The sequence below is a fragment of the Eulemur rufifrons genome, chromosome 12 (genome assembly GCF_041146395.1).
Source record: "Eulemur rufifrons isolate Redbay chromosome 12, OSU_ERuf_1, whole genome shotgun sequence".
Taxonomy (NCBI): domain Eukaryota; kingdom Metazoa; phylum Chordata; class Mammalia; order Primates; family Lemuridae; genus Eulemur; species Eulemur rufifrons.
In genome coordinates this window covers 3,214,711-3,242,603 of record NC_090994.1, presented here as the reverse complement: position 1 = coordinate 3,242,603, position 27,893 = coordinate 3,214,711, and the positions used below count along the sequence as shown (strand labels likewise).

Below are 27,893 nucleotides of genomic sequence, written 5' to 3'. Positions count from 1 at the left end.
GAGATGTTGAAATGTGAAAAAAGATGCATCTTAGAATTGATGAAATACGGTGCATAAATCCAAAGGAACCACCGCTAACAATGTCCCGTTCAGCCGCGAGCAGGGACGCAGGTGTTTCCTCTCTGTGATGCCCGTCTCTCGGGAGTGGACCAGATGTGAGCGCGGGAGTGTGTGGCCGTGAGTCGGACGGGACTCCAGAGCCAGGTGGGATTGGATGGTGGTTGTGAGCGAGCTCTTCAACCCTCCACATCATCCTCCCCAGGTCGTAGCCCCTGGACTGTGGGTGACCGAGGCGTGGTCTTAGGGGTCTTCCCACTTCTGACATTCTAAGAGTCTTCACCCAAGAAAAAACTGGATCAAACTTTTCTCACCTCTAAAAAAGACTCTTGATGTTACCCTGAGAAGCGGCAGTTGACCCTAGACTTCTGCACTATCCATCTGCTCTAAACGTGCAGCGTCTCACCTGAGCATCTGAGCTGGGGAAGGAAATCTTAGACGTGTTCTAACAAAACCCCCCATTTACAAAGGAGACCGTTCTCCTCTCTGGGCCCTGAGAAGGGATGGACGCGGGCTTTGCTCTCCCACCCTCTGCTAACCGTGTTCTGACTTTGAGGTCTTCACTCCCTCTTTTCCATCCTAGCTTTCTAACTGGCCACCCAGAGGGGTTGGGGGAGCTCCTCTGTCCAGAGGATCTGGGGCCCCCATCTCATCCATCACCTGCCCTGTGCTCCCCTACAGGATGGGACTGGTGAGCAGTAAAAGGCAGGTCAAGGAGAAGGGCAAGGGTCGATGGAGTCCCCTGAAGGTCAACGCCCAGGGCAAGACGCCCCCGCCGCTGCCGCCCCTGGTGAGTGATCAGCCCCCCAGGCAGCAGGTTACTTAGTTCCCCTGTGCCTCAGTTTCCACATCTGTAAAATGGGTACAGCAAAAGTGCCTTCCCGATAGGGATGTGACAATATGTGATGTACAGCAAGTGTGCAGTGCAACATACACACACAGGACCGGACCTGAGTAGCCCCCAGCAATTCTTAGCCAGTGTTCATTTCTCAAGGGTGGCCTTGAAGGGAAAAAGAAGTCAAAAAGTTCAGCTTGGGGAGAGGGTGTGCGGGGAAGGGTCAGGGCATTTAGCTAAGTCTGCTGTCCCCTCCCTCCCCAGAAGCTCCTGGAGACCATCGCCCCCTGCTTGGCCTTGCTGCCGGCATCCCCCAGAGCCTGCTCTCCCAGGATGGGCATCCTAAAATGGGAGGGTGCCTCTGCTCACCTCCCAGCAGCCCCTCAAGTTTTTCTGGAACCCTACGGGCATTTTAAATGCAGCAAAGTTTCCAAAGAAAGAAGAAAGTGAAATTTGAAGTGAAAGGGTTTTATGGCTGGGGATCCGTTTTCCCTGCCGCCAGTGCTGATGTGTTCACAAAGCAGTAACACCTTCCGCAGCCGCTGCACGTCTGAAGGTGCATTTTAGGTGACCCCTGTGCCTGTCGCTTCCTGACCACTGACCCCCTTTTGGTTTGGGGCAGTTGGGAGTCACACCTGGCCCCCCTCTCCTGTACTGTCTGCCAGCAGGGGCATGTTCAAGCGGTCATCTCTTTACTCTAGCAGGGACCTGCTGGGGTGGGGGAGGGATTGCTAATCCCAGTTCATAGATGAACTCGCGAGTCTTATCTACTCACATCCCAATTTAACACAGGACTCGGCACACGCCGACGAGATGTTTGTTCAATGAATACATGACCCAATGGGCAAACTTGGTCTTAGATTAGGCAATTTCCCCAAAGTTATAAGCTAATAAGTAGTAGAGCCTGCATTTTTTTATTTTAAAAAGTCACATGATATATATTAATTATGGAAAACAAATTTAAATTACTCACAATCCCACTACCCAGAGATACCAGAGGCAGCTCTTCCCCGCGGCCCTTTTTCAACGCGTTCGTTATGACATGTGTTCATGTTTCTGATGGAACCGCACTAGACACAGCATTTTTCAACATGCTACTTCAAAATTATATTCAACAAATATGAAATATAAAAAAGAATATTGATAACACGTGTGTCAGGTTGAAAGGAAACAGCAGGCACACACCTGTGCAGCCACCTCCCGTCTTCAGACACAGAAAGGGGCCTGTTCCTTGGAGTCCCCCTGCTGCCTCCCCAGTTTTTCCTCCTCACCCCAGGCCCCCATACCCCAGATCTAGTTGTCATTCCTTAGCTTTGCTTTTTAGTATCACTACGATGTCTACCCCACTGAGCAGAATTTCATTCCATTTCTCACACTGTGGGCTTTACATTGACTGAGTCTCACAGCACGTGTTCTGAGACCTGGTTTGGGCTCAATATTATATTTGTGAGATTTATTAATGTTGCTGCATGTAGCTATAGCTCATTAATTTCATTGCACGACCATTGTGTAACTTGTCTATTTCTCTCTCATTGGTTACAAGGGTTATTGCTACATTTTAAAACTGTGTAGTATTATTATTATTATCATTTTTGCTAAGAGCATTCTGGTATGTGTTTCCTGGTACACATATGCAAAAGTTTTTCTACAGGGTATATACCTACAAATATATTTGTGGAGTTTTAGGGAAACATAGTTTTAAAATGTTTTTCCTTGTCAACAAATATCCTTTTGCAATGTCATCTTTTAATGGTAGAGCAAGGATTTTAGCCCAGGTAACTGGGCTTTTTCCCCCGATCCACAGCATCACTCACCAAAGTTGGGGTGTCCCCATACGTGGTCAGGGCAAAGTGGCAGATGGCCTGGGCTTTGTCTGAGGGCCGCACTGGAACCCAGGGAGCTGCCGCAGCGCGTATAGAACCTACCTGTGCAGCCTCCAAAGGGGGCTCCTGTCTCCCTACAGAGGAGACCCCGCAGGTACTCAGCTGCCATGTCCGCAGTGTGGTCCCACCAGGCCCTGCCCAGGTTGCAGGGTGTGGGCTCACTCAGAGTGTGTGTTTCTGCTCCAGGTCGTGTTCAACCACCTCACTCCTCCACCCCCAGACGAACACCTGGATGAAGGTAGGAAGGGCGTGGTTCGGGGAGCTGAGGCCCCACAGCCCTCCCCAGGCCTTGGAACAGTAGACAGTTGAGGACAGCCTCCTTGAGGAAATGGGACAGGGCCCTCGAGGGCTGGCAGAGAGAAGACAGGGTGTTTTCTGCCTCCCTCCCAGCTACCTTCGGGAGCCCCCTGCCAACCGTCTCGCCACCCGAGCCCCCTCCCTCGGCCCCAGATGCCACTGTATTCTGGTGGCCAGGCCTGGGGGGTGCCCTGGTGAATGAGCTCGGCCTTCCTGGGTGGGGTGCTCAGCCTTCAGGGCTCCCAGGCTGAGATCTGGCTTCTGGAAGCTTCCTAACCACACAGCTCTCAGGCTGGCCTCTGCCCAGGACTGGGGAAGGGGTGGCCGTAAGTCAGCCACACTCCTCCCCTGAAAAAGCCTGGGTCCGTCACACTCACGAGCAAAGCGCTGGAACCAGGTCAGTCAGTGCCCTCCCCTGGTGTCCCTTACCCTGCAGGGTCACCGTTCACTTCCATCAGGGACAGGAGAGCCTTCGCTTCCAGGCAGGGCAAAGAAATAAGCTGACTGCCTTTGGCACAAGCATTTGAAGCTTAGAACCACAGGGGACCCCCCTCATTCCAGGGAAGGGAAGGTGACCAGCCTGAGGTCACTCCTCAGTGACAAAGCTGAGTCATCTGCCCCCAGGGAAGCTAAACGGCCTCCAGGCGATGTTATCAGGAGGGTCCTTTGGCTCCCAGAGCCGTGTAGAGAGCCCTGGTCACTAGCAGTGCTCATTTGAAAGACGGCACCAAGCTCCTGAGCCCGGGTCCCGACAGGGCCGAGGGCCAGGCAGGCTCAGGGGAGCTGCCAGCCAGGGGCCGTGGCACCAGCTGCCACAGTCCAAGACCACCCCCTTGGGGTGGAGGCTGGCAGGGGCAGAGGGGAAGGGGAAGAGGAGGGAGGTGCCTTCGAGTTGAGGACAGGGACAAGGCGGATGATGAGGGACTCGCCAACACTGGCCCCGAACTCGAGTCTGCAGCCGGTCGCTGCCTCCATGCAGCTGACGTCCCAAATCCTCTGCCACCAGTTTGGTCACACGAGCCGTGTACTGGCCTTAGGGCTTCCTAGTGGGACGGGAGGGAGGACGGGTGGCTCCGAGGGCAGCCGTCCCGGTGCAGACACGAGGTCGGGCGGCCAGCCTGCCTGGCGACAGCTTCCCCTTCAGCTTCGGTGAGCAGGGGCCTCGCCGGGCACCCCCACCCCCTTGGTGGCCAGAGACGGCTCCTGCCACACACCCACCCCGGCCCCACCATCGCCCCCTTGCTCCTTCAGATGAGCACTTTGTGGTGGCCCTGTACGACTACGCCGCTGTGAACGACCGGGACCTGCAGATGCTGAAGGGGGAGAAGCTGCAGGTCCTGAAGGGGTGAGTGTCTGGGACGCCGTCCCCTGTCCCCACCGGACTCCCTCAAAGTCCCCCTCCCTCGCTCCACCCACCACACCTTCTGCGGCCGACCCCAGAAATCCCCATGGCCTGGCCCCAGCCCCGAAGCCCAGCATCTCCTTAAGCTTGACCCTGCCGTCTTCCTCTGCACATTCTTCCTGGCAAGGTGGTTTCCACTCACGACCTCCTGTGCATCCTTCAAAACCCAGCTCTAATGCCACCTCCTCCGTGTAGCCCTCCTGACTCTCGTGGGCATGTGGGCCTCTCCCTCGTCTGTCCCAGCAGTGCTTGCCGGGCTGTTCCATGAGAGCCCTATGCTTGTGTCAGTGGTATCTGTCCTTGTCTTCCTCTAGAAACACAATCTCGTCCAGGATTACTTGGGCCAGTTCAGCTTGAGCTTGTTTACATTGTTGCGTCCCAGAGATCCTCCTGAGTCTGCTGTCTCTCCACCCGCAGGCTTGTCCTGTGGGGCCCTGGGGGCCTGACTTTGTTCTCGAAGTTCTGAAACGGGCTTAAGCCAAGCGAGGAAAGCCTTGGCCGGGCTTCCTGTACCAATTCCTCCCCTGCCCCAAACGCGCCCAGAGCGCCAACGCGCATGCACCCCTCCACGTCTACACCAACCACTGCGCGCGTCCTCTGCCTCCAGGGAAGGGACTGTGTGGAGGGGCTGGGGCTGCCGGACAGGCCCAGAGGAGCCATGGTCGAATCTTTGTCTTCACTTCAACCCCTTAGAACCGGAGACTGGTGGTTGGCCAAGTCGCTGGTCACGGGAAGAGAAGGCTACGTGCCCAGCAACTTCGTGGCCCGAGTGGACAGCCTGGAGGTGGAAAAGTAGGTGGACGCTGGCGGCTCCTCAGCCGTGCAGGGCGAGGCCGGGAGGGGAGTCCAGGGAACCCAGCAGGGAGGGGACAGGGAATTAGACCTGCTAGGAAAGGCTCCCATACCGGCTCCCGACAACGTTGAAACTGCTGGGCGGGGCTGATCGAGTCACTCTGCCCAGCTGAGACCAGAGCCGTCCCTTCCTAAGTGCCCTGGATGGCACAGTCCCGATGTCCTGGATGGGTGTCTGATGGCCTTGCAGGCTCAGAGCCTGGCACCGTGCCCAGCCCCCCCTCCTTTGCTGCCTCTGGTGGGCGGGGCTCCCAGGGGAGTGGGCTTGTGGGGACCCGGCTTACAGGACAGCAAGGTCCCAACCTCTAACCCCTCACATCTCATCCCCCACGGGGCCCCAGGAAAGTCTGCTCACGGCTCACACGGTGTGACGAAGACCAGGCTCTGCCTTGGACGGGGAAGGGGGTGCGCCCACAGTGAGCGATCCCTGGCTGGAGGGGAGGGACAGGGGCTTTGAATCTGTCACCATGTAAGGAGCAGCAGCTCAAGGCTGACCTGGGAGCAGAGATGACATCTTATTCCTTGGGGACGGGGATGGCTCAGGAGCGAGGCGCTCAGGTGAGACTATCCGCAGGGGCACGGCACTCCCTGAGGTCCGCCTGCCTTCTCCATTTCCAGGTGGTTCTTTAGATCTATTAGCCGGAAGGAGACGGAGAGGCAGCTTCTGGCCCCGATCAACAAGGCCGGCTCCTTTCTCATCAGAGAGAGTGAAACCAGCAAAGGTAGGCATGGTGGCCTCGCCCACCTCCCCTGCTCCCCTGGGGAGCCCCTTTCAGAGGCCGTGTTCTGGGGGACAGTGCTGGCCAGGAGAACCGGAAGCTTCCAGGCCTGGTCTCCCCCCAGCTTCAGCCCTCTCTAGGAGTTGGCTTTGAGGCTGTCCCCACGGACAGGTCACCCCTTTGCCAGGGCTGGAAATGACCAGGTGCTCGGGAATCAGGCAGTGAGGGCTCCTGCCCCCCACCAGCCTGGCTATGTCCGCAGGAGGCTGGTGGGGCAGAGGAGGGGTGTCACCCCGCACCCTCAATCACCAGCCACGCTTGGGAATCAGAGGACTGGGGAGCCCAAGGAATCCTTAGAGACAATCTCAGCCAGAGGCTGGCAGGGGACACACGTGTGGGAAGTGGCCTGGCCGGGATGTAGAGCGGGTAGTGATTGTGGAGAATGGGAGAGCCATGCCCAGTCCAAAGACTCATAGCTTCGAACCCACTGACCGAGCAAAACATTTCCGCCACCCCCGGGGTTTTCTCTCACTTTCTCTCGCCTTTGGCTTTCTTTCTTTCTCAATGTTCTTTTTGTTATAAAATATAAAACACATATAAAGCTTGCATGCATTATAAATGTCCAATTATGAGTTCTAAGGTAATCATAAGTAAAGCCCTGTGTAACCGTAACCAAGAGATGGAACATTCCAGACATCCAAGAGCCCCTCACTCCTCCACTTAGGCCCCTTCCTGATCCAACCCCCACCCTCTGAGAGGTAACCCCTGCCCTGACTTGTATGGAAATGCTTCCCTGCCTTCCCTCTGGGCCACCAGCCTCCTCGTGCCTGTTTTTCAGCTTTACACAAGTGGAATCGCACGATTCTTATTTTCGTGTCTTACTCCGTTCACCCGCCATTGTCTGAGATGCTGCGTTAGCTTGCTTGGGCTGCTCTAACTGGACATCACGAATTGATTGGCTTAAACAACAGACATTTATCATCTCACGGTCCTGGAGGCTGGAAGCCCAGGATCGGGGTGTAGGCAGGGATGGTTTCTCCTGAGGCCTCTCTTCCTTGGCTTGCGGAAGGCGTCTTCTCCCTGTGTCCTCATGTGGTCGTCCCTCTGTGGGAGCCTGTGTCCTAATCTCTTCTTATAAGGATGCTGGTCATACTGGATTGGGGCCACCCTAATGACCTCGCTTTAACTTAATCACCTTAATCACTGCGGGTTAGGACTTTAACACAAGAATTTGGGGGGAGGGGGGCCACAGTTCAGCCACAGATTCATTCACGTAGTTGCACTTGGCAATGTTCTGTTCACGTTCGTGGCTACACGGCACCAGCGTGTGGCTATCCTGTGACCAGGTGAGCTGTTCTGACGCTGGTGGGCACCGGGTTGTTCCAGTTCCAGACTCTGAGGAACGTGCTGCTCCCAGCCTTGCTATGTTTGCTCCCTGGTGCGCCTTTGCCACCAGTTTCCCATCCGTGAGACACTAGGCCACACCCTGGTTTGGCGGATGGTGAAACTGAGCCCCCTGAGAGAGGAAGTGACTTGCCTGACACCAGCAGTAAGTGTCAGAGCCCAGAACGTCGGGGCGAGTTATGTAAGAGGCTCGGAATCCTCAGGAGCTCTGAAGTGTGGCGAGCAGGGGGTGACCGGGAACGTCCCAGGCCTTGTTCATCAGGAGCTGCGCACTGGCCCTGCTACTGCCCGTGGCCAGTTTTTACCTGGAGAGGAGATGGTGACAGTGACCTTGGAGGAGGAGGAGGGGAGCAATGACTGGACTATAAGTTTGGTTATCTGTGGTTGGGGCGCTGAGAAGGACGGATGCGGGGGAGGACAGCACCGGGCGGGGGCGCAGGGCGGGGACACTGGCGCCGGGAGCTGTCCGGGAAGCAGCGGGGGCGTCCCGAAGCGTCTCAGACCGCAGGGCAGGGCTGGGGCGGGAGGAGGCGTGCAGTGGGAAGCGGGGCTCCGTGCAGAATTTCCTGAAATGCACCAGGCGTAGCTCTGGCTCCTTAGCCCGGGCACCGTGCGAGCCGCGGGGACACGGGTGGCCTCCGCCCTGGGGCGGGGTCAGGGCGCGACCAGGTGCGCTGTGGCCAGTTACGCTGCGCCCGGACACCTGCGAGCAGGTGGTGAGAGAGAGTCACGTGGGCTGGGGGGGCGGGAGAGGAGCAGGGGCTCGAGATGGGCCGGTGGTTCCGACGGGAGAGGAGCCGGGACGACAGGACCGCGGAAAACCGAGCGAGAGAGAAAGCGGCGTCGAGCCCGCCCCCTGGCGGCGACGTGCGGTACTGCCCCGGCCGGGCGCGGACCGGGGCCCCCCCCCAGCCCCAGCCCCAGCCCCAGCCCCGGTCTGCTCTGCTGCGTCAACTCTTGCGAGCCTCGGCGTCCCCATCCCCCAAATAAGCATGGAGGGGGTCCGCGGGACTCAGAGAGTTGGACAGAGGAACGTTGTAAAAACACCGAGTTCCTGGAAAGGAGTTTCTCAGCCGGAGATTCTTACCTCCTCAATTGTGCCTAACCCTGGCACCTGCTCCCACTTGTCTGCAGGGAAACATGAAGCTAGATGACAAAACACGTGTGTGTGGCAAGCAGCACATGAATTCCAACAGGGCCCCTGGAAAGGAGCTTGCTGTGCTCTCTGCCACGGACTGGGTACCTGAGGCTGCGGGGCTCTTTGCTTGCGGGAGCAGAGGCCACCCTGTTGGCCAGAAAAGGGCACGAAGCTCCTCGACCCTCCAACGACCCTACATTTCCTAGTGGTCCATGGCAAAGGGGCCCTGAGCGACCAGGTGCCTAGCCGGGAGTCCACCTGGTTGCCAAGGGACCGTCCCACCTGCTGCAGGGTTCTGTGGCTCCTGGCTGAGTTTTGGGGACTCTGGGAGGATGCCCAGGGCAGAGTCAGACAGGGCCAGCAGGGAAGGTTCCCAGGGCGAGGCAGAGATGAAGGAAGCAGGAACTTGGATAGAAAGGGTGGAAATGGAGACCAGAACTGGGGGAACTTTTTCAAAGCACTGAAATGAAGCCCAAATCCTAACCCTGTTTTTTCATCTCACGCGTGTGTCTCCGTTGACTCCAGGTGCCTTCTCCCTGTCTGTGAAGGACGCCACCGCCCAGGGGGAAGTGGTCAAGCACTATAAGATCCGCTCCCTGGAGGAAGGGGGCTACTACATCTCCCCCCGGATCACCTTCCCGTCGCTCCAGGCCCTGGTGCAGCACTACTCCAGTAAGAGGGGTGTCCCGGGGGGGGGGCGGGCGCTGGTGCCAGAGGAGCACTTGTGTCTGTCACTAAGATCCCAAACTGTGTGAGTGATTGGTCCCACCTGGGGTGGGGGTGGGGGTTATCCCGAAGCTGGGCCTAAGGAATTGACAACTCTCAGGATAATGATTCAAAGTTGGTGGCCCCAATCCACTGTCCTGGCTGGGCATGGGGCCACCTGGACGGTAGCATGTGTCCAGTGACACTTAGAGCAGGTCAGTGACACCTGCAGATGTGAAGAGCTGAGTGTGTGTGTGTGCACACAGATGTGCGCGTACGCGTGCTGGGGGAGGAGGAGGGGCTGGGGAGCGAGAGGACACAGCTAGGGACACTGTGGCTCCCCAGGGAGAGCCTGGCTGCTCTGGGAAGCTCCAGCCCCACCCTTTCCTCCCTAATGCAGAGAAAGGGGACGGTTTGTGCCAGAGGCTGACCGTGCCCTGCGTGAGCCTGGCTCCTCAAAACCCCTGGGCCCAGGACGAGTGGGAGATCCCCCGGCAGTCTCTCAGGCTGGTCAGGAAACTCGGATCGGGGCAGTTTGGCGAAGTCTGGATGGGTGAGTGTGTGCGTGCCTGGAGCCCCTGTCCCCACCCGGTGTCCTGAAGCCCAGGTGTGGCTGCAGAAGACAGAAGGCTGAGCATTTGAACAGTGCGTCATCCTTCCCCATGAAGGCTTGTGAGGAAGAGCAGAGGCTAGTCTACCCATTTTACAGATGAGGTCGTGGAGGCACAGCACAGCTGCTGTCACTTGTCACCGGGGTCGAGCAGGAGTAGAATCCAGCTCTCCCAGCCCCTGAGCCAGTCCCCTCCTTCCTTCTCCTGGGCCCAGAGCTGGCTTTGCCTCTGACTTGTGTGTGAGCCGGAGTGTCCGGATGATTCCTTGTGGCTGTGGCTCACGCGGACAGAGCAGCAGGTTAGACCTGGTGAGCCCGGAACCGGAACTCCACAGTCTGACTGTGGGCCGAGGCCACCACTCGCGGCTGTGTCACTTAACTTCCAGGACCCGGTGTCCTCGCCTTTCAATTGCAGCTGAGGACCGTGTCCCTGCTTGCCATGGGCTCTCCCAGAATATAAAATACGGGGCTTTGTTTTATCCCTGGAATGTCGCGGGGGCATGATTGCAGGGTCGGATCCTGAGTCTGCCCTGAGTCCTCCAGCACCCAGGGCTGAAGCCTGCGGTGCCTCGGGCAGGAGCTGCCGCCGGGTCCCTGCAGCCAGGTCCCTGCCAAGGCACCGGTCCTGGCAAAGGGCACGTAGAGTTATTGTCTCACCCTTCCGTGTGGACGGGGGCCTAACGGAGTGCAGGGAGAGTGTGGAGACACAGGCAGGCTAAGGAGAGGCACAGGGAGGAGGGGCGGAGGCCCCGCCACCTCTGCCCCCTTCCCCCTGGCTGTGCCTGACACTGTCACGTGATAGGAGAGACCCCCTTATGCAGGGGGTGGGCTTGGGGCAGGAGGCAGGCTACATGCAGGGCAAAAGGGGGCCACCCAGACCCTGGGGGGGGGGCAAGGAGGTGAGATCGCCCCTCTAGCAGGGTATAGCCAGGGGGCTAGAATGGGCTCGGCACCCCCTCACAGGGCAAGCTCCACATAGCCATCAGCTCTGGCCTTGGGTCCCCACCTAGAATGGGGGTGGCACCAGGGAGCGATGTCAGTCTGGGTGAAGGGCTCGCCTCCAAGCAACCTCTCCGTCTTCTGAGCGGCTTCTTCCTCCCCCTCCCTCGGCTCAGGCTATTACAGAAACAACGTGAAGGTGGCCATCAAGACCTTGAAGGAGGGAACGATGTCCCCGGAAGCCTTCCTGGGCGAGGCCAACCTGATGAAGACCCTGCAGCACGAGAGGCTGGTCAGGCTCTACGCCGTGGTCACCAAGGAGCCCATCTACATTGTCACCGAGTACATGGCCAGAGGTGGTGCCCCCGCAGGGCTGCAGTGGAGGGGGTGGGGTCCAGGCTTGGAGGGAGGAGCCTGAGGCTGATGGGGCAGCGGGTTTGCCAGGCCAGGGGTCAGTTGGCCAGTGTCCTGCAGACCTAGGGTGTGGCCAGGCATGGGGGCAGGAGGGCAGGGAATGAGAAACAGGAGTGGTGGTGACAGAGCTGTGCTCTCAGCTCAGGGCAGTTCGGCCAACGTGTTTGGAGGGCGTCTTCTGTGGCCAGCCCTGTTGGACGCCTGCTGGGAAGGAAAGAACTTTGCAAAGTCGAAAGAGCAGGTGGCTGGGCGTCCAGAGACAGGCTCTAGTTCCAGTCCTGCCACCTCCCAGCCACGGGACCTTTTACAATTGTACAAATGTTTTACGACAGGGGGGCGGAGAGGGCAGGCTAGGCAGCCTGTGAGGCCCACAGCATGGCCAGGTTCCATGGGACAGGGGCCTGGGGTGGGCCTCAGCCTGTGACCTCCTTCTCACCCCACTGACGCTGATTCCCACCGCTCCTATAGGATCTCAAATATAGCTCCTTAATGACCGCCACCAAGGGGGCCAGAGTCCGAGACTGTGCTGAGGGCACAGTGGCTCCCCTGTGTGCCTCTGGGCCACACCTCGGGTGAGCGTCCCTCCGGCCCTTTGATCCCATGTGCGACATGTGCATGTCCCCCGAATCAAGCCCAGGGGACAATTTGATGTTTTCTTACTGACACTGGGTCCCCAGAGGCAGCGTGTGTCTGTCAACAAGGATTGAGGGAGCGAGGCCAACCTGTGGGAGTGTCACGTCAGGAAAGGGCATTGGCCTTAGAGTCAGAACTGGGGTTCTGCCCCCAGCTACTGGCTGTGGGACCTCGGATAGGTCCCTGAACCTGGCTGAGACCTAACCTCTTCTGGGCAGCCGATGGCATATCCTCTGTCTAATGTAGCAGCCGTGCTGCGAGGCCTGAGGTTGGCATTTCTGTGATGTATAAGGCGCTCAGCAGCCGTAGGTGCCTCCTTCCTGGTGCGCTGAGAGACCCGCGAGCCACTGCCCACTTCCTGCTCCCAGGTGGGGGCAGCCGACACCTGGAACAGCCTGGCACAGCTGGCGGGTCACTCTGCAGAAGTGCAGTGGCAGCTTCTCTGGTCCTAGGGTGCCTGCTGGACTTCCTGAAGACCGACGAAGGTGGCAGACTGTCCCTCCCAAGACTGATCGACATGTCAGCCCAGGTTGGTGACCTGCCAAGCCCCTCTCCCCTGTGCCTCGTAACAAAATCGACTACTTAGAGGGCGTGTCAGTTAGATCTAGGATGGACCGTGAAGGACAGAAAACCTTCTAGATGCGTAAACAGATGTGTGCGGTCCGGCAGCGGGTGGCTTTGCCCCGCCGGTTTCTCCCATCCAGTGTCTTACTGTGTCGTCTCATTGTCTGAGATGCTGTTCGCACCCCACCATGCTGTCCTCTTCTCAGCCAGGGTGGACGAGAGCCCACCTTCCTCCCTCTGGGCATAAGTCCCTGAAGTCACCTGCTGCGCTTGCTCGCGCATCCACACGCAGCCCAAGGAAGCCGGGGAGGGGCCCTCGGCCCTGGGCAGCCGGGGTGGACGAGGCTGCTCTACTGCAAAGGGGACGGGTGCTGTGGGGGCCCATAGGGTTGGCAAGAGTTGCATTTATTATAACATGGTACAGGCAGGTGTGTTCATTTCTACTTCAGACCATGCCCACAAACGCCTCCTGTAGGAAGTGACTCTGGAAACGTCGATCCTGTTCCAGGGGCCCTAAGTCCTCGCACAGCCCTGGGATTGGCCCTCGGCTGATGGGCAGGCATGAGTCTCATCCAGGTGCCAGGGGCGTCACTTCCCTGAGCCTAGAGGACCCCCTACTGCTGCCATCAGGGAATCTCGAGGGCCAGACCTCAGCTGCCCTGGACTGGTCCTCAGCGTCCCTTGGGTTCACATGCAGAACTTTCCAGATGGCATGAGGTGGAGAGCAGAACAAAGAGGAGGGATGTTCCCTCCCCGAGGATTTAGCCGAGGGCTCTGACTGGCAGGAAACACATCTGGTGGCCCCGTGTGTGTGCCGTTAAAATTAGAACTCTCAGCAGAAAAGCTCTGGTCTGTGGTCACCCTGCGAGGTGCACACACCCCCCCAGCCTTAGAGAGGAAACCTCCCTTCCCACCGCCCCGCACAGCCCGCCCCGCCTCGTCCGGCCTCATCTGCTATTGACATTGTGCAGGAACTGATGTCACGGTGCCTTTTTCCACTGAGGTGAGCAGACATCGGTCTGAGCAGGCTGGTGCGATGGTTTTGGAAAACGGGTGCTGGTAACCGGTTTCAAACCACAGGACAGCGACACACCCGTTCTTCCTCCTCTCGCCCTCTCCTGTCTCTTGCTCAGTCCCCACTGCGAGCCCTTGGGAAATCTTGGGTCATGGGGGTAAGGATGCGAAAGGCCATTTGGGTTTAATACCTAGATGTGGTCACACATCCGGGGTTAGGAAACCAGGAAATCAGAACCTCTCAGAACAGCTTCTAAACTCTGTTCTGACGGTGCTAACCCCTCACCACGCGTGCACGCAAACCCAGCGCCCTCCTGGGTGCTGCTTTCCCTACTCTGTGGGATGAAATGCAAAGCCCCTCGGGACCCTTCCTCCAAGGCTGCTCTGGCCCACCCACAAGGCCCAGGTGCCCTACTTTGCAGCCAGATGGCACCATTCCCTGTGCCACACCTCTGCCCACAGTGCCCACAAAGGCCTCTTCTCACCTGGTGGAATCCTACTCAGCGTTCACGACCCGAGTCAAATGTCATTTCTACTAAGGTTTCCCTGGACAAGAAACTGCCAGAGAGCCCATAGCTCACGTGTTCTTGGTGGCTTTGTGCGTGGTGGCTTCTTGAAAGCAGACCTGGGCCCTCCTCGACTTCTTGGGTTTTTCGTATTTTTAGTGCTGCTCAATAAATATTAGCTAATGGAATGAGTACTGTCAAAGGCTGGTCAGACGTGTTTAGTGTTTAGTTTTGTGTCCCCACAGCCCTGTGCTGGCGAATGTGTATTGACTGAGTGGTTTAGTGAGGGAATCAGTGATTGAGTGAATGGGACAATGGATTCGTGCATGAACCAGTGCAAACGGGAGCTTGAGGAGAAGCGGGCTCAGCTCCAGGGCTGGCTCCATGCGGTAGCTGGTCCAAGGGGGCGAATTGGTTCTGTGTTCTCTGCCTCAGTTTCTCCATCCATCAATTGGGTGAATAAATCCTTAGTTTCCTCGACTAAAAGGCACCAGACCAGCCATAAACTGCTATCGCTGGCCCAGCGCTGGTGATCTGGGAACAGAGACCAGGGCCCCTCTGCCTCGGCTGCCTGTCCCTCTGGGTCCTGCTCCTGCCCTGAGTGCCCACCGCGGGCCAGGTACTGGGTTAGGCCCTCAGCCGTGGCCACCTCACCCTATGTGTGCCTCAACCCTGTGCCCTGGAGACCACTCCCCTCCTGTCCTGGGTCAGGACTGGGACCCCTGAAGGAGGTAGCTGGAGGTCACCTGTCCCCATCGAGGGCTCCGACTCCAAGAGCAGTGCCTCCAGCCTGCTGGAGGGGGACACCCTGTCTCTTCCCTCCTGCCTTCCTCTCTCCTTCCCGCCCCTCCCTTGTTTTCCTCCCTCCTCTCCCACCTCTGTCCTGCCATCTTCCTTCCCTGTGCTGGGAGACAGCTGCCTGGGAGGAGAGGCGAGGAGGGGAGGGCGCAGGTGGCCCCCGTATCTCTGACGACAACGTCTCTGCCGTTCTGGGCTTCTGGGGGCCTGGGGTTGTCCAGCTGAGGAGCAGCTGAGCTCCCTGTCTACTCCCCTCCAAGAATGAGCTCCCTCCCCAGCAGCAGAACCCCCCACGCCCACCCCGCCGTCCTTCCCCTGGTGCCTTGCCAGGGGGCGAGGCTGCTTCTGCAGAGGCTGGCGGGCGCTTCCCACAGGGGCCTTGCAGGGGCGTGGGGTGGTCTCGACCCTGGCATGGAGGCCGCCACACTGTCCTTCACCTGTGGCCTGTTCCCTCAGATCGCCGAAGGGATGGCGTACATCGAGCACATGAATTCTATCCACCGAGACCTGCGGGCGGCCAACATCCTGGTGTCTGAGACCTTGTGTTGCAAAATCGCTGACTTCGGTTTGGCCAGGATCATCGACAGTGAATACACTGCCCAGGAGGGTGAGCAGAGCCCCACAACCGCAGGGGAGACCTTGGGACTAACCTCCCCGACTCCCCAAAGCCCCTTGATATTACATGGTACAGCCCCATGTGCTGAGACCTGAGAGCACTATGGTTTCTACAATTCTAGCCCAGCATTTCCCTAATTGTGTTCAGCAGAGTAGTAATGCCCCCAGACCTCCCACTGAGGAATGGCTTTAGGATAAGGTAGATTTGGAGAAACTGCAGTTCATCTCCCTTCCTGCCTTGGAGATTCCCAATGCACATCAGCATATTAAAGGCACTGAGAAGTCCTGCAGCAAAGAAACAATTCACATTCACCTCACCTGGTGTCTCCTTGCACCTGGGTCCTATTACTCTCCCGCAGAACTAGGCTTTCACAGAGCACGTTTTGGGAAACACAGCTCTAATGTACAAGCCGCAAACCTTACACCTGAATTAGGGTCTACACAGAGCTCTCGGTTTTCTCTGCTAATATAAGTGAGGTACAAGTCGACTTCACAAGAGGATCTGAGGTGTCGAATACATTTGCCTGCGAGCAAGCAAGATTCGCCGAGCATATGAATCAGCCGTACAGGAGAAGGGTAGATGCGGCTGGTTCCTTGGGGAACTTCAGGCTGGCTGGGCCACTGAGAGAGCCGGGCAAGGGGAGGGAGGGCCACGCGAGCCCTGTGCTCTGCTGGGAATGCCGACCAGGCCCGCCACTGTCACAGGGCTTCATGGATGTGAGTCCTTCCTCACGGTGACTCTAGGCGGTCCAGGAGTCATGTGTCACCATCTCTGCTGTGCAGGAAAGGACTAACTGAGCCATGGACAAGTTAAAGTGATAGTCCCTGTTACTAAACAAGGCCTGTATGTGGCAGAAAAGACTCTTCCATTCCGGATGGCAACACGTGTTGGTTGCACAATGAGGCCGCTTACTCTCTTCTTAAAGACCTACTGGGGGTGACGGCAAGTGACGTTGGTGTCCATATTGCCCTTTTGTGCTGCAGACCCCGTGTCTGCACTTACCCGGTCACGGGTCCTGGTGTGTCCTGGTGACTCTCCGGCCGCATCTCTGCGGTGTCCGGCGGCCAAGGCTGTGAGGCCCCGCAGTGGGGGCCAGAGGCGGGGCGGGAGAGCAGGGGTGGGGCAGAGGGAAGGGGAGGCCAGCGATGACCTCTCAAAGCTGCACGTGGCTCTTCCTGCAGGGGCCAAGTTCCCCATCAAGTGGACCGCCCCGGAGGCCATCCACTTCGGGGTGTTCACCATCAAAGCAGACGTGTGGTCGTTCGGGGTCCTCCTGATGGAGATCGTCACCTACGGGCGGGTGCCATACCCAGGTAGGGCGGTGCCTGAAGCTCTCGCCGTGCCCCTGCTTTCCTGGGACAGCCCTGGCGGCAGATGGCCCATCCTTGGTGCCTGGGGCTGCCACATTCGTATCAGACTGGGGTCCCTGCAGCCCGGACAGAGGCCCAGGCATGCTGTTCAGAGGGTGGGCCCTGCCCGCTTCATGCACACTCTCTGGGCCACAGGGCTGTGTCCCCTTCCTCCAGCAGAGGTCACAGGGGCCCCCCAAACTGGAACCAAGGTAAAGGTCAGGTCTGAACTCAAGTTTACTCCCCAAAGGCCCCATTTGAGCAGGCAGAGTGGTGGACTCCAGGCCCTCAGAAGCCCCCACACCCCCAGTCAGAAGGGCTGGGTGGCCCTGGAAGAGCGTTCAGGGATCACCTGCGCCCTGAACAGGCTTCAGCTGTGCCCTGGGCAATCGCAGGGAATAAGACAGGGCCCCATCCGCGAAGGAAGAGCCCCACACTCAGGAGAACAATCTACAGCCTCATGTCCAGCTGCTCCCTGAGCAATCAAATGTAAATAAAGCAAATCAAATGTTTAAAGGTGGCACCAGCTTGGTGACACGAGATGGTGGGGATCCGTGCCTGCAGGCACTTTTGCGCTCAGATGGCAGCCCCCCCTCCTCCCGCCCCCGCCCAGGCTCTCTGTCCCCTCTGCCCGCAGGAATGAGCAACCCCGAGGTCATCCGCAACCTGGAGCGCGGCTACCGCATGCCTTGTCCCGACACGTGCCCGCCCGAGCTGTACCGCGGCGTCATCACCGAGTGCTGGCGCAACCGGCCCGAGGAGCGGCCGACCTTCGAGTTCCTGCAGTCGGTGCTCGAGGACTTCTACACGGCCACGGAGCAGCAGTACGAGCTGCAGCCCTAGCCCCCCGGCCCACCGCCCGGGTCACCTCCCTGCGAGCCTGGAAGACAGGCAGGGACAGGGGCGCCCATCTCTCAGACGAGGAAACCAGAAGCAGAGGCGGCTTCGCAGGCGGGTCGCGTCAGGGACTCAAGCAGGAGCCCAGTCCGCCCACCCTTCCCTGGCTGTGTGCCCTCGGACAAGTTACTAGCCTCTCTGTGCCTCCACTTTCTCATTTGTACAATGGGGAAGGACCACATAGGTACCCACGTCGTATGTCTTGTCCTGAGGACGATGTTAGGCCCAGTGAGGTGTTGGGAACAGTACCTGGCACATCATTAAGTGACTGTCATCAAGGCTCCTGTGCTGGTGCCATAGCCAGGAAATGGGCCACAGATGACCACGAGTCCTGCTGCTCTGACCTGCCGGGGACCCCACCCCTGTGCCCCGCCTTTCAGCTGCAGAAGCAGGACGGGATCCCCTAGACCTGTGGTCCCCAACCTCCAGGCCGCAGAAAAATTATCTTCCATGAAACTTAGGAAAGGGGGTGTGGCCGCACGGCAGCAAGGGAGTGGCGGGTGAGAAGCTTCACGCGTATTTGCAGCTGCTCGCGTGGCTGCATCACCGCCTGAGCTCCGCCTATCCCAGCGCCACCCCCTCCTGTGCGTGGAAAAATTGTCTTCCATGAGACCGGTCCCTGGTGCCAAAAAGGTTGGGGACCGTTGTCCCGGGCACTTGGGCTCTGTTGAATAATAAAGTCACGAGTCTGACCTTTTCCACGTCGTTCCTAGTGACCAGCCTGGACACCGCATACGTGACGTGCGGGGCGTGCACGAGCGGCCCGGGGATAGCGCGGCCCCCGCGGTCACTGCCTCTCTGGGCCGGCAGGGGGCGCCCTCGCCTCGCAGATCCGCGGCCGCCGGGCGCCTCGGTGGGCTGAGCAGGGAGGGGAGCCCAGGACGCGGCAGGGGACCAGGGGGAGGAGACACCAAGGAACACTGGAAGCTCTCTACTAGTTATTTTTTTTGTTTTGTTTATAATAGACTGAATGTTTTGAGCAGTTTATGTTTACAGAAAAAACAGCAGAAAGTAACAGTGTTGCAATCGTGTGGTCCTTTTGTTAACAATTGATGAGCCAAGATTGACACACTGTTATTCACTAAAGGCCATCGTTTGTATTGGCGTTCGTTGTTTGTGTTGTACGTTCTGTGTCTTCCCACAACTCGGGCCCCAGGCTGTCCAGGAGTCACAAGGCCTGGAGCTGGCTTGTCACCTCCGTGGACCCCTCCGCCTTCCCTTAAAGATGAAAAGAGTCACCCAGTGTTTCGCAAACATCACCTCCAGGCTTTGTTTAACATGCAGCGTCCGCAGCCTCTCCTTCAGAGATGGGGACGCGCAGGTCTGAGGCTGGGTGGGGAAGCCTTGTCTTTCGCAGGCCCCTCGTTGGAATCACCGGTGCGGGGATTCCAGGAGGGGCCTGGGCAGCCGCATATTTTAAATGTCCGCAGCTGGTGCTAATGTCCACCCAGGATTGAGAACCACTGGGCTAGGCTGCGCGAGGTTTGGAAGACTGGCTCCGGTCACCTGGAGGGCCCGTCTGTGTCAGGTCCCGGCCCTGCAGGCCCAGCTGATGCTTGCAAGTGACAACCTGGGAAAATCAGAAAAGAACCCACGAGACCAGCACATCCTCAGAGGCAAGTTCTCAGGCGAGGCAGGCGCCTTGCTGGCCCCCCGCTCCGCCTCCCAGCTTGTCCCGGGGAAGGGGAGGCGGCGCCGAGCCTCCAAGGGCGAAGGAGAGTTTTCTCCACCAGGGGGCGCACTCGCCCTGGCGGTGCCCGGAACGGAACCGGTTTCCGGTGCGCTTTTGTTAGGCGCATAAAAAATTTATAAAGGATGAGGAGCCTTCCAATTCCCAGCCCGAAAGTGAGACGTGTGAGTGTGTGAAGAGAGGAGAGGGGCAGGGAGGAAGAAAGGAGAGGGAGAGATTGAGCGAGAGAGAGAATGGATGGGGCTTTAGGCAACCCCAAGAGGTGGGGCTTATGGTCCTCATCTTACAGATGAGGACACTGGGACCCAGAGAGGGTAAGTAACTGGCCCAAGGCCACACAGCTGGCAAATGGTAGAGCGGGACCCACCACTCTGGGCCATTCTTCCTGGACCTCTCCAACTGTGCTGCTCGGGTCCCAGGAGCAGGAGGCTCACGGCGGGAGGGGGCAGAGGAATGAGAAGGTGGGCGGCCAGACGTGCCCCCCCCCCCCCCCCCCCCCCCCCCCCCCCGACTTCAGACTCAGCCACTCCTCTTCCTCTGTTCTACTTATTTGGTTGCCTTGGAAGGGTTATTTGAACAGAGTCTGGCTTTAAAACTTTTTTAAAAAATCAGTCATCTAGTCCAACACTCTCACCACTCTCCCCTTCTCACAAATGGGAAACTGAGGCCTGGATAAGGGATTTGCCCAAAGACCCGCAGCTGCACCGTGGGAAGTGCCACCAGGGCCCCAGCCTGCCGGTGCCCAGCCGCACCCCTTCTCTGTCCTCCCCTGGGCTTCCTGGTGGGCAGGTCAGAGTTTACCCCAGGTTTTTCTGGAAAATAGTAATCTTTATATTTGAGAACTCTCCACCGCTGAGTAGTTGGTTCACTGGAAAATTCCATTCCTTAACCATGCCAGAATAGCTCTGTATTGAATGGAACACAGTGTAGCGTCTTTAAAGCAATTGCTCATAAGTGCGTGGGCACAGCGCTCCACAGTTTGCAACGGAGTTTCTGCGCCTTGCCTTGGTGCGGGGGTCTGGGGTGTCCTCACAGCAGCCTCTGGGTTGTGTGGCTGCCTTCATTTTGGAGGAAAGCAGGGACACGGAGCCTGTCACTCACCAGTATGTCCCTAAAAAGTGGGGGGCCGAACCCCAAGTCCCAGGCTTGGCTCTGTGGTCAGCACCTGGGGGACCCCCAAGGGCACTGAGGCTCAATGTGCTCTCGGGCGGACATGACCGTGCAGGGCCTGTCGGTGGCCCCGGAGGGGCAATCCTTTTAGTAAGGTTAAGCAAACGCTCCTGGAGGATGACAGGAAGGTTCACGAAGGCCCAGCAGAAAAGAGGGGAGGAAGAGAAACATCTGGTGCTGGTGGGGCCGCCAGGCTGACCGGAGCCTCCAGCTGGAGTCCCTGCGGTGGTCCCTGCAGGGCTGGCGTGGCCAGGGGCCCCTGCCCGAGGTCGGGAGCTGTGCTGCTGAGTCTCGGAGTAACAGCTCCACCTGCCACCAGCCAGAGACCTAACATAGCCCCCCGGGGAGTGTCCAGGACACAGGGGGAAATGTTAGAATCTGTGGGTGCATACGGAATATGTCCAGCTGGGGACCCCGTGACCTCTCAGGCCTTCGTGTGACCCTGAAGAGAAACATCCATAAGCGAGACAAGGCCCCCCGCTAAGGAGCTCTCACGTGCACCCTCGTCACAGAAGCAGGGTGCCACCGTGGGCACAAGCAACCCGATGCCAGTAATGCCACGTGTGGGCCCGTGTTATGCCTCATGTGTGTGGACCGCCTCACTTAGCCTGCAGGGCGCCCTGAGGAGCAGATGCGGTGACTGGTCCCATTTTGTAGATGAGAAAACTGAGGCTCTCGGGATTGAGGTCACCTGCCACGTTCACGCAGCTGGGACCTAACCAGGTCGGCCCGAGCTTGTCCCAAGCCTCTGCAGAGCCTCCCCCCACCCACAGCTTTCCTCTCGGGCCTGGTGCCCCTGCCTGTTGCAGGTCTCACTGTGAGAGAAGAACAAGATTTGGAGGAGTCGGGTTGGGCTCATATCACCTCTTGGCTCTGCCTCCTACTGGCTGTGGATCCCTGGCAAATTATTTCACTCTCTGAGCCTCCGTTTCGTCATCTTTAAAATGGGCACAGCAGGCCTGTCTCAAAGGGAAGCCGGGGATGGACTGAGACGATGGACCTAAAGCTTCAAGCATAATGCGGTGCATACAGTAGGATGTCAATACACGCATGTTCCCTTCCCGCAAACATGCTTGAGAGCCGAGCCCAGGTCAGACGGCACCTTCCCTGGGTCACCTGGGAGCTCAGCCTGCCAGACCCTCGCTCCCCTTCCCACCCTGTCCCAACCCCTGCTTTCCAAAGAGCAGCTGGCCCCGGAGCCACCAGCCCCCGTGGGCAGCAGAGGCTGACAGAGGCTGATGGGAGCCAGGCCCCACGGGCCTGAGGGTGGCCTACTGAGGACTGATGAGGTGGAGGGGACGCTGCCTGGAAGCCCACAGCAGGGAGGGCAGGTGGGAGGGCACAGGGAGCTCTCTGCTCTCGGCCTGATGTCCCCTGAAAGGGCCGGGGCACCATCTAGGGGCGTCTGTGTGGGAGCCTCCCTTCTGTGCCAAGGTCACTCTGCTGCTCTTGGTTAAAATTAGCCTCCTGCCCATTACACCGGCCTGTGCGTGGCCTTTTCCCAGGAACCACCAGGACCCGGCCGTGCACAGCCGGGGCCGGGCTGCACGCCCTCCTGCTGTCCAGGGCCAGGTACAGCCTATGCCCGCTGCTCGGGGGGCTGGAGGAGGGAGGGGCACGTGCGTGCGCGTGTGTATGTGTGTGTGTCTACACATACGTGACCAAACCAGGGATCTAGCGAGCAAATCACGGAATTGCACCAGCTTTTTGCCATTGGTGTCATTGCTTGATTATGGTGTTTTCTGCTCACCTCCAAGGCCCCCTCGTGACGGCTGAAGTCATCACCTTGCTCATTTCTAGCCCCCAGCATTACACAGTAGGCCCACCCCCGCCTACTGTGTGGTGTCCCTGCATCCCAGCCATCCCTGGGTATTTACTGAGTGGATGAGCAAACGATAAAGCAAACTGAGGAATGGTCAGCCCCGTCCCCTCTGTCCCTCACAGCACTCCCAGCCAGGCATAGGGCCCAGTGCGTAGAAAGTGCTCAATGGATGTTTTTTCCATACACGGATGGAGACAAGCGGCTGTATTGTTCTTTGTCCACATCCCACACCTAGTCACCTGTTAACCCAAAACGACACGCTCAGTCAGGTCAGGCAAGGACGGGTCGAGTCACAGGAAGAGCTGGCTGAGGGTGGGAGGGAGAGAAGCACAGCGGTCAAGGCTCCGGGGCCAGACGGACTCGGGCTCAAGTCCTGCTCGGCCGCGAGGTTTCCTGCAAGGCGGTCAGTCGGTCCCCGAGCCTCCTCCTCGAGTGTCACGCACGTTCACTCACCAGTGCACTCGCCTCGAATGGACCCGGCCACGCTTCTCCAGGACTCAGCAGAAAGCCTGGCACAAGGTGGGTGTTCAACAGAGCGCAGCTGTTAGTATGTTCATGGGATCTCAGTGGGAGAAATGTGGATTAAACGTCCAGGGGCGTAGGACGGGATTGCTGCTAATCCTGCAGAGAGAAACTTCGAGAAGTGCATTGTGAGCAGAGCTACAGCAAGTGTCAGGCAGGAAGAGAATATTTGCAGCGCTGTATAACACAGGATTACTGCAGAGAAAACTTAACAAGTTCTTCCTGTTCCCAAGCAGCCCAATGACAGATGGACAGATGATAAGCACGGCATCGGCCGAGAAGGAGAACCACAGACAGCTCATAATACAGCCAGAGGGGCTCAGTCACACCAGCAAATGGGACAAGGCAAATTATTAATAAATAGTGGTGTGTAATTTTTTGCCATCAGATGACAAAAATGGCCAGACTCCTAATGTCTGATAGTGTTGGTGACCATGTGGCAAAACAGTTTCTCTTTTTAGAAAAAGGAGTTTGACAGGGGTATAATGTGATTAAAGGTTGATGGGGAAGCATTTTTGGCTTCTAGAATGTTGCTGCATATACACGTCGATGGAGTCATTGCACTTCTAGGAAATTGTCCTGCAGCAAAACGTGCCCTTGTTCCCAAAGACAAACAAGCAATGCTTTTTGCAGCCACTTGTTAGTGATCAAAGGAAAAGCACGGTACCACAATGGGGAAGACTAAGCACATGAGGCACATTTATTTGGGGACGGCTGTCCTGCCCTTACAGTGGTGGGCACTTCAGTAGGTTCTGACTTTGGAACTTGACCAAGACGTAGCAAGTGAGGGGGAAGGTGCAGACACACACACATGGCGGAATTCACACACACAAGTTTACATTCATCACACACACACACACACATATGTAAATGTCCAGCAAAGGGACCCCAGTGGCACCCACCAAAGAGAGCCCCGCGACCTCCGGGGAGGGAGCAGCCAGGGTTAATGGGCAGAGGCGGATAAGGAAGGACGTGGCATCTTGCTCTGTCCCACGTTGCTTCGTCTTGGGAGTGAAGACGCATTAATGCATTTGGAGAAGAAAAAGGCCAGGCCGGTGGGAAGTGATGGATGGTTCGGTGCAATTGTGCCTGGTGGCAGAGAATGGATGACGTGACCCCGGGGTTGGGTCCTGCCCTGGGCTCTACTGGCCCCCTCTGCCCTGTTCCTGCCACTTCCTCCCCCCATGGTGCCCTCCCCCGGGTTATCAGAGCCCACCGCAGGGAGCCTGGCCCTGCCCCGCGCCTGGGGCCAGTCCATCACGGCTTATCGCCAGCACCCGGGAGGCCGGCACCCGCCAGCGGAGAGGACCGGCGGGTCGGGTTGAGTTGATGGTGGCCGAGACCCTCCGCTCAGCATCCTAATGGGGGCAGAGGGACAAGGACTTCCGGCCACCGGCAGCAAAGCCACAGCTGTGACCCTCGCCCAAGGAGAACAGTTCCAAAGGAGGGCCCTCTCTTGCTCTAATGACAGGAGTGGCACCCAGCGTGCCTCCTGTGGGCCACCCCCTGTGCCAGGCGGGGGGCATCCTTTTTTCTTTTTCATCCTTACATAATCCTAACAGGTAGATACTGGGGTGCCCAGCTCCCAAATGAGGGAACACTCGGAGATAGTAAGTGACCCAGGTGACACAGAAAACACATGGCAGAACCAGGATTTGGACCCAGGGTGCTGTGACTGCAAACACATGGCTGGGCCACCGCACAGACTTCTGCCTAAAGCAGGAGGTCCCACTGGACCCAGTCGATGCCAGCCCTGGGTCTCCTGCGGTGTCCCTCGCCCCTGGGGTGACTCATTCTGTGCCCTTACCCTTGGCAGGGAGCGAGGGACCCTCTCCACTGGAGGTGGCCGCAGGGAGAAGTGGCATTCACACACACGTGACTAACCCACGGAGAATGGGAGTCCCCTGGATTTCCCAGGCAGTGGGCGGGGCCGGCCCCAGCAGGGCCTCGTGGTACCGCAGGCCTCCCTGGACCTCAGCCGTGCCATTCGCCTGCCTCACTCTCCCCATCTGTACGATGGGTACAGTAAAACCACGAGTGGGAGTGAGAGAGATGTCAAATGTATGCCGAGCCCTGATGCGTCAATAAGTGGAAATGAAGCTCCCAGGACCCAGCTGAGCAGTGTCCGCGACCAAGTACCATCATCATTGTCATCAACACCATTGTCACCGGTGCTTCCTCATTTGTAAAATTAAGAGGCAAGATTAGATGACGTTAGGTCTCTTCCAACTCTGTCTGTGATTCCGGCAAGCCAAGGTGAACTTTTTTTGTACACTCCTCGAGGAAATAGAATTTGCCACCCCAGCGTAAAGGGGAAATATTTCGTCTGAGTGGGGAAAAAACTTGCAAAGCTCCCGAGAACCTCCAGAAACCTGCTGAATGTGCTCACCACGAACCTCGTCCTTTAAAGCGGTTCTATGAGACACTCGGTTCATCCTCTTGGCTTATTTCACATCCCTGAAAGTAACAGCTCAGCCTGACTTTGCAAATCTTCACCTCCACAACACAGAGTTCGGTCTGTGGGGCCCGGCTCCCCGGACCCCTCCAAAGGGTTGGCACGACTGCAAGGGAGTGGGGTTCTGTTGTATGGAACCTTAGGGAAGTCTGCGGGGCCTGGGGCTAGGGGAGCTTTGGAAAATTCTGGATAAAATCCCTTGATGAGCTTAGGGAGCAGGAATCTGGTCTTTGGAGAAGTCACCTGGATTTTCGGACTGGGCATCTGTTCCTAGTTCAGTCCCTGCTTGGTTACAAAGCACAGCTCCCGCCGGGTTCTCATGGCATTTGTGAGTGGAGGAAGCCGCTCTGCAGAGAGCACCCTTGACCCTCAGGGCTGCGTCTGCCTGGCCAACCTCTGCCTACTTTCCGGCAGTTACCTAAATTCTCTGTGCCTCAGCTTTCTCTTACAAAATTTATAATAGTTTTATCTCCTAGGTTTATTTCGAATACTTGGGGCAGGACCTGGCGCTTAGAAAGCTCTCTCATCCAATGTCCCCTGGCTTTCGGGAACAACAGAACCCTCCTTGGAGTACAGTGTGATTTGAGGGTTCCAATCAGGGCTTTCCAGCAAATTCTGTCAGGTCACTGTGACCCTCTCAAGTATCAGGTGAACCATATGAAACCTCCATTTTTGTAGGTCGAAAGTAATTGAATTTTAGTTCAGCCTAATAGCACGTAAGGGGGGAGCCCCTGAGGCCGCAGTGCACCCTTCTGCAGTCTGGGTGGGGCCGCAGCATAAAGCCCAGGTTGTGGAGGGAGGCAGGGGGCTGGTGGAAATGACCTTGGTGCAGCTCAGGATTCCATGGCTGGTCCCTTGAGTTCAATCGCAGCTGTGCCCAGCCTTGCTGGGACTCGAGAGATAACACAACCACCAACCCACCCCAGGGGAGGTCACAGTGGCCTTGGATGAGTCCCCTCCCCCGTGGCTGGACGAGCTCTCAGACGACAGCTGCACTCCCTTGAGGGGGCAGGGCTGGGGCGACAGCGGTGGGCACTCGACCCACCAGCCATGAACACACTCAACCCTCTCGTCATCGCTCCGAGCTCCTGTGTCACGCCAGGACTCCTGGGCAGGTGCACGTGGAAGGCTCTGGCAGGACTTTAGGGGGCTTCGGCCCAGGGCAGTGGGGTGAGGCGGGGGCTCCAGGGGTCTCTGCAGGCCACAGGCCTGGATGTAAGTCCTGCCACTTCCTGGGGGCAGTAAACTCAGGCAAGCGATTTGCCCTGTCTCTGCCATGTGCCTCAGTTTCCCCAGCTATGCAATCTGGATAATAACAGTACCCACCTCACAGGGCTGTTGGGACGGTGGGATTGTGTTTGCAGGGTGCTCAGTAGGTGTCAGACAGCGCTTTGATGATTGTCTGTTCATGCAGCGGGCATTTTTCCACGCCGTGGTGGAGCTGGGACTGGCCCAAGGCCCGAGGGCTCCCTCCTCCAGGCTCCCTCTCGGCCCCCCAACCCTGCCCTGGCTGCATCGTTGGTGGTCCTGGGCCCACCGCAGGACTGTCTCCCTGTGATAATGGTGAGGTCGCGGGGGTCAGGCTGGGGCCAGCGGCTGGTCAGGCATGTCCACTCTCCCTGCGGCCGGGAGGGGCTGTGTGGCAGCTCGGGGCTCTCGTCTCAGAGAAGATGGTGTAAACAACGAGCCTCACCGAGAACTGGACAAGCGGGAAGCACCTCTCTGAGAACGGCAGCATCCCAGCCCAGGGGGGCCTGGCCCAAGGGCCCAGCGCCCCACGGATGCGCCCTTGACACACCTGGTGCCTGTGGTATGCTGATGGAGGTCCTCTGAACTCTGCCCACCTGGCTCTTTACTTATTCCTGGAGCTCTCCCATATTCTCCTTTGAATAGTGGAACCGCTATGAACTTTAGTCTCCTCTTCTACCTCCCCCCTACTTAGCCTGGAATGGTTTTGAGCTTTCAATTAATGGCAGGTGCCAATGCAGTGCCCAGGCACAAAAAGCTCTCAATACCAGTCGGCACCTGCCCCCTGTAAGTTTTGCCCTCTCCAAAAGTCCTCTTCTGAGATGCTAGGGTCCCCGTGATGGGCTACAGAGATGGCCGGGTCTGTGGCATCTGTCAGTGGAGAGAATGTCATGATGGAGTCACAGAACTTGAAGCTGAAAGGCTGCTTCAGATCTGGGCCAGCTGGGTATCGTTGTGTTACTTTACAAAGGACCATGATGTGTTAATCAGCTTGTGCTGCTGTGATAAAGTACCATAGACTGGGTGGCTCCTACCCTGGGAATTTATTTCTCATCCTGGAAGCCTGAGATCAGGGCGCCCACGTGGCTGGGCTCTGGGGGGGACCCTCTTCCAGGCTGCAGACTGCAGACTTCTGGCTGCACCCTCCTATGGCAGAAAGGGGGCCAGAGAGCTCTCTGGGGTCCCCTTGTAAGGGCACTAGTGCCATTTCTGAGAGTTCCACCCTCATGACCCAATTTCCTCCCAAAGGCCCCATGTGAGTTCAAAAATTCAACATATGCATTTGGGGGAACACAAACATTCAGACACAACAGGACCCTAAAAGGCTCAGGTCGGGTTTCCACTCACTAGCTAT

The 27,893-nt window shown here is 57.9% G+C and overlaps 1 protein-coding gene across 1 annotated transcript; it reads left to right on the top strand.

The window, feature by feature from the left end:
• Window positions 1–739: 739 nt before the first annotated feature.
• On the top strand, window positions 740–17,578 carry BLK (BLK proto-oncogene, Src family tyrosine kinase). The gene is made up of 12 exons (XM_069485074.1): window positions 740–847; window positions 2,962–3,013; window positions 4,324–4,417; window positions 5,168–5,266; window positions 5,945–6,048; window positions 9,113–9,259; window positions 9,693–9,845; window positions 11,018–11,197; window positions 12,341–12,417; window positions 15,227–15,377; window positions 16,568–16,699; window positions 17,373–17,578. Exons 1-12 carry the CDS (start codon window positions 740–742, stop codon window positions 17,576–17,578), a joined length of 1,503 nt encoding a protein of 500 aa, XP_069341175.1.
• The last annotated feature ends 10,315 nt before the right edge of the window (window positions 17,579–27,893 follow it).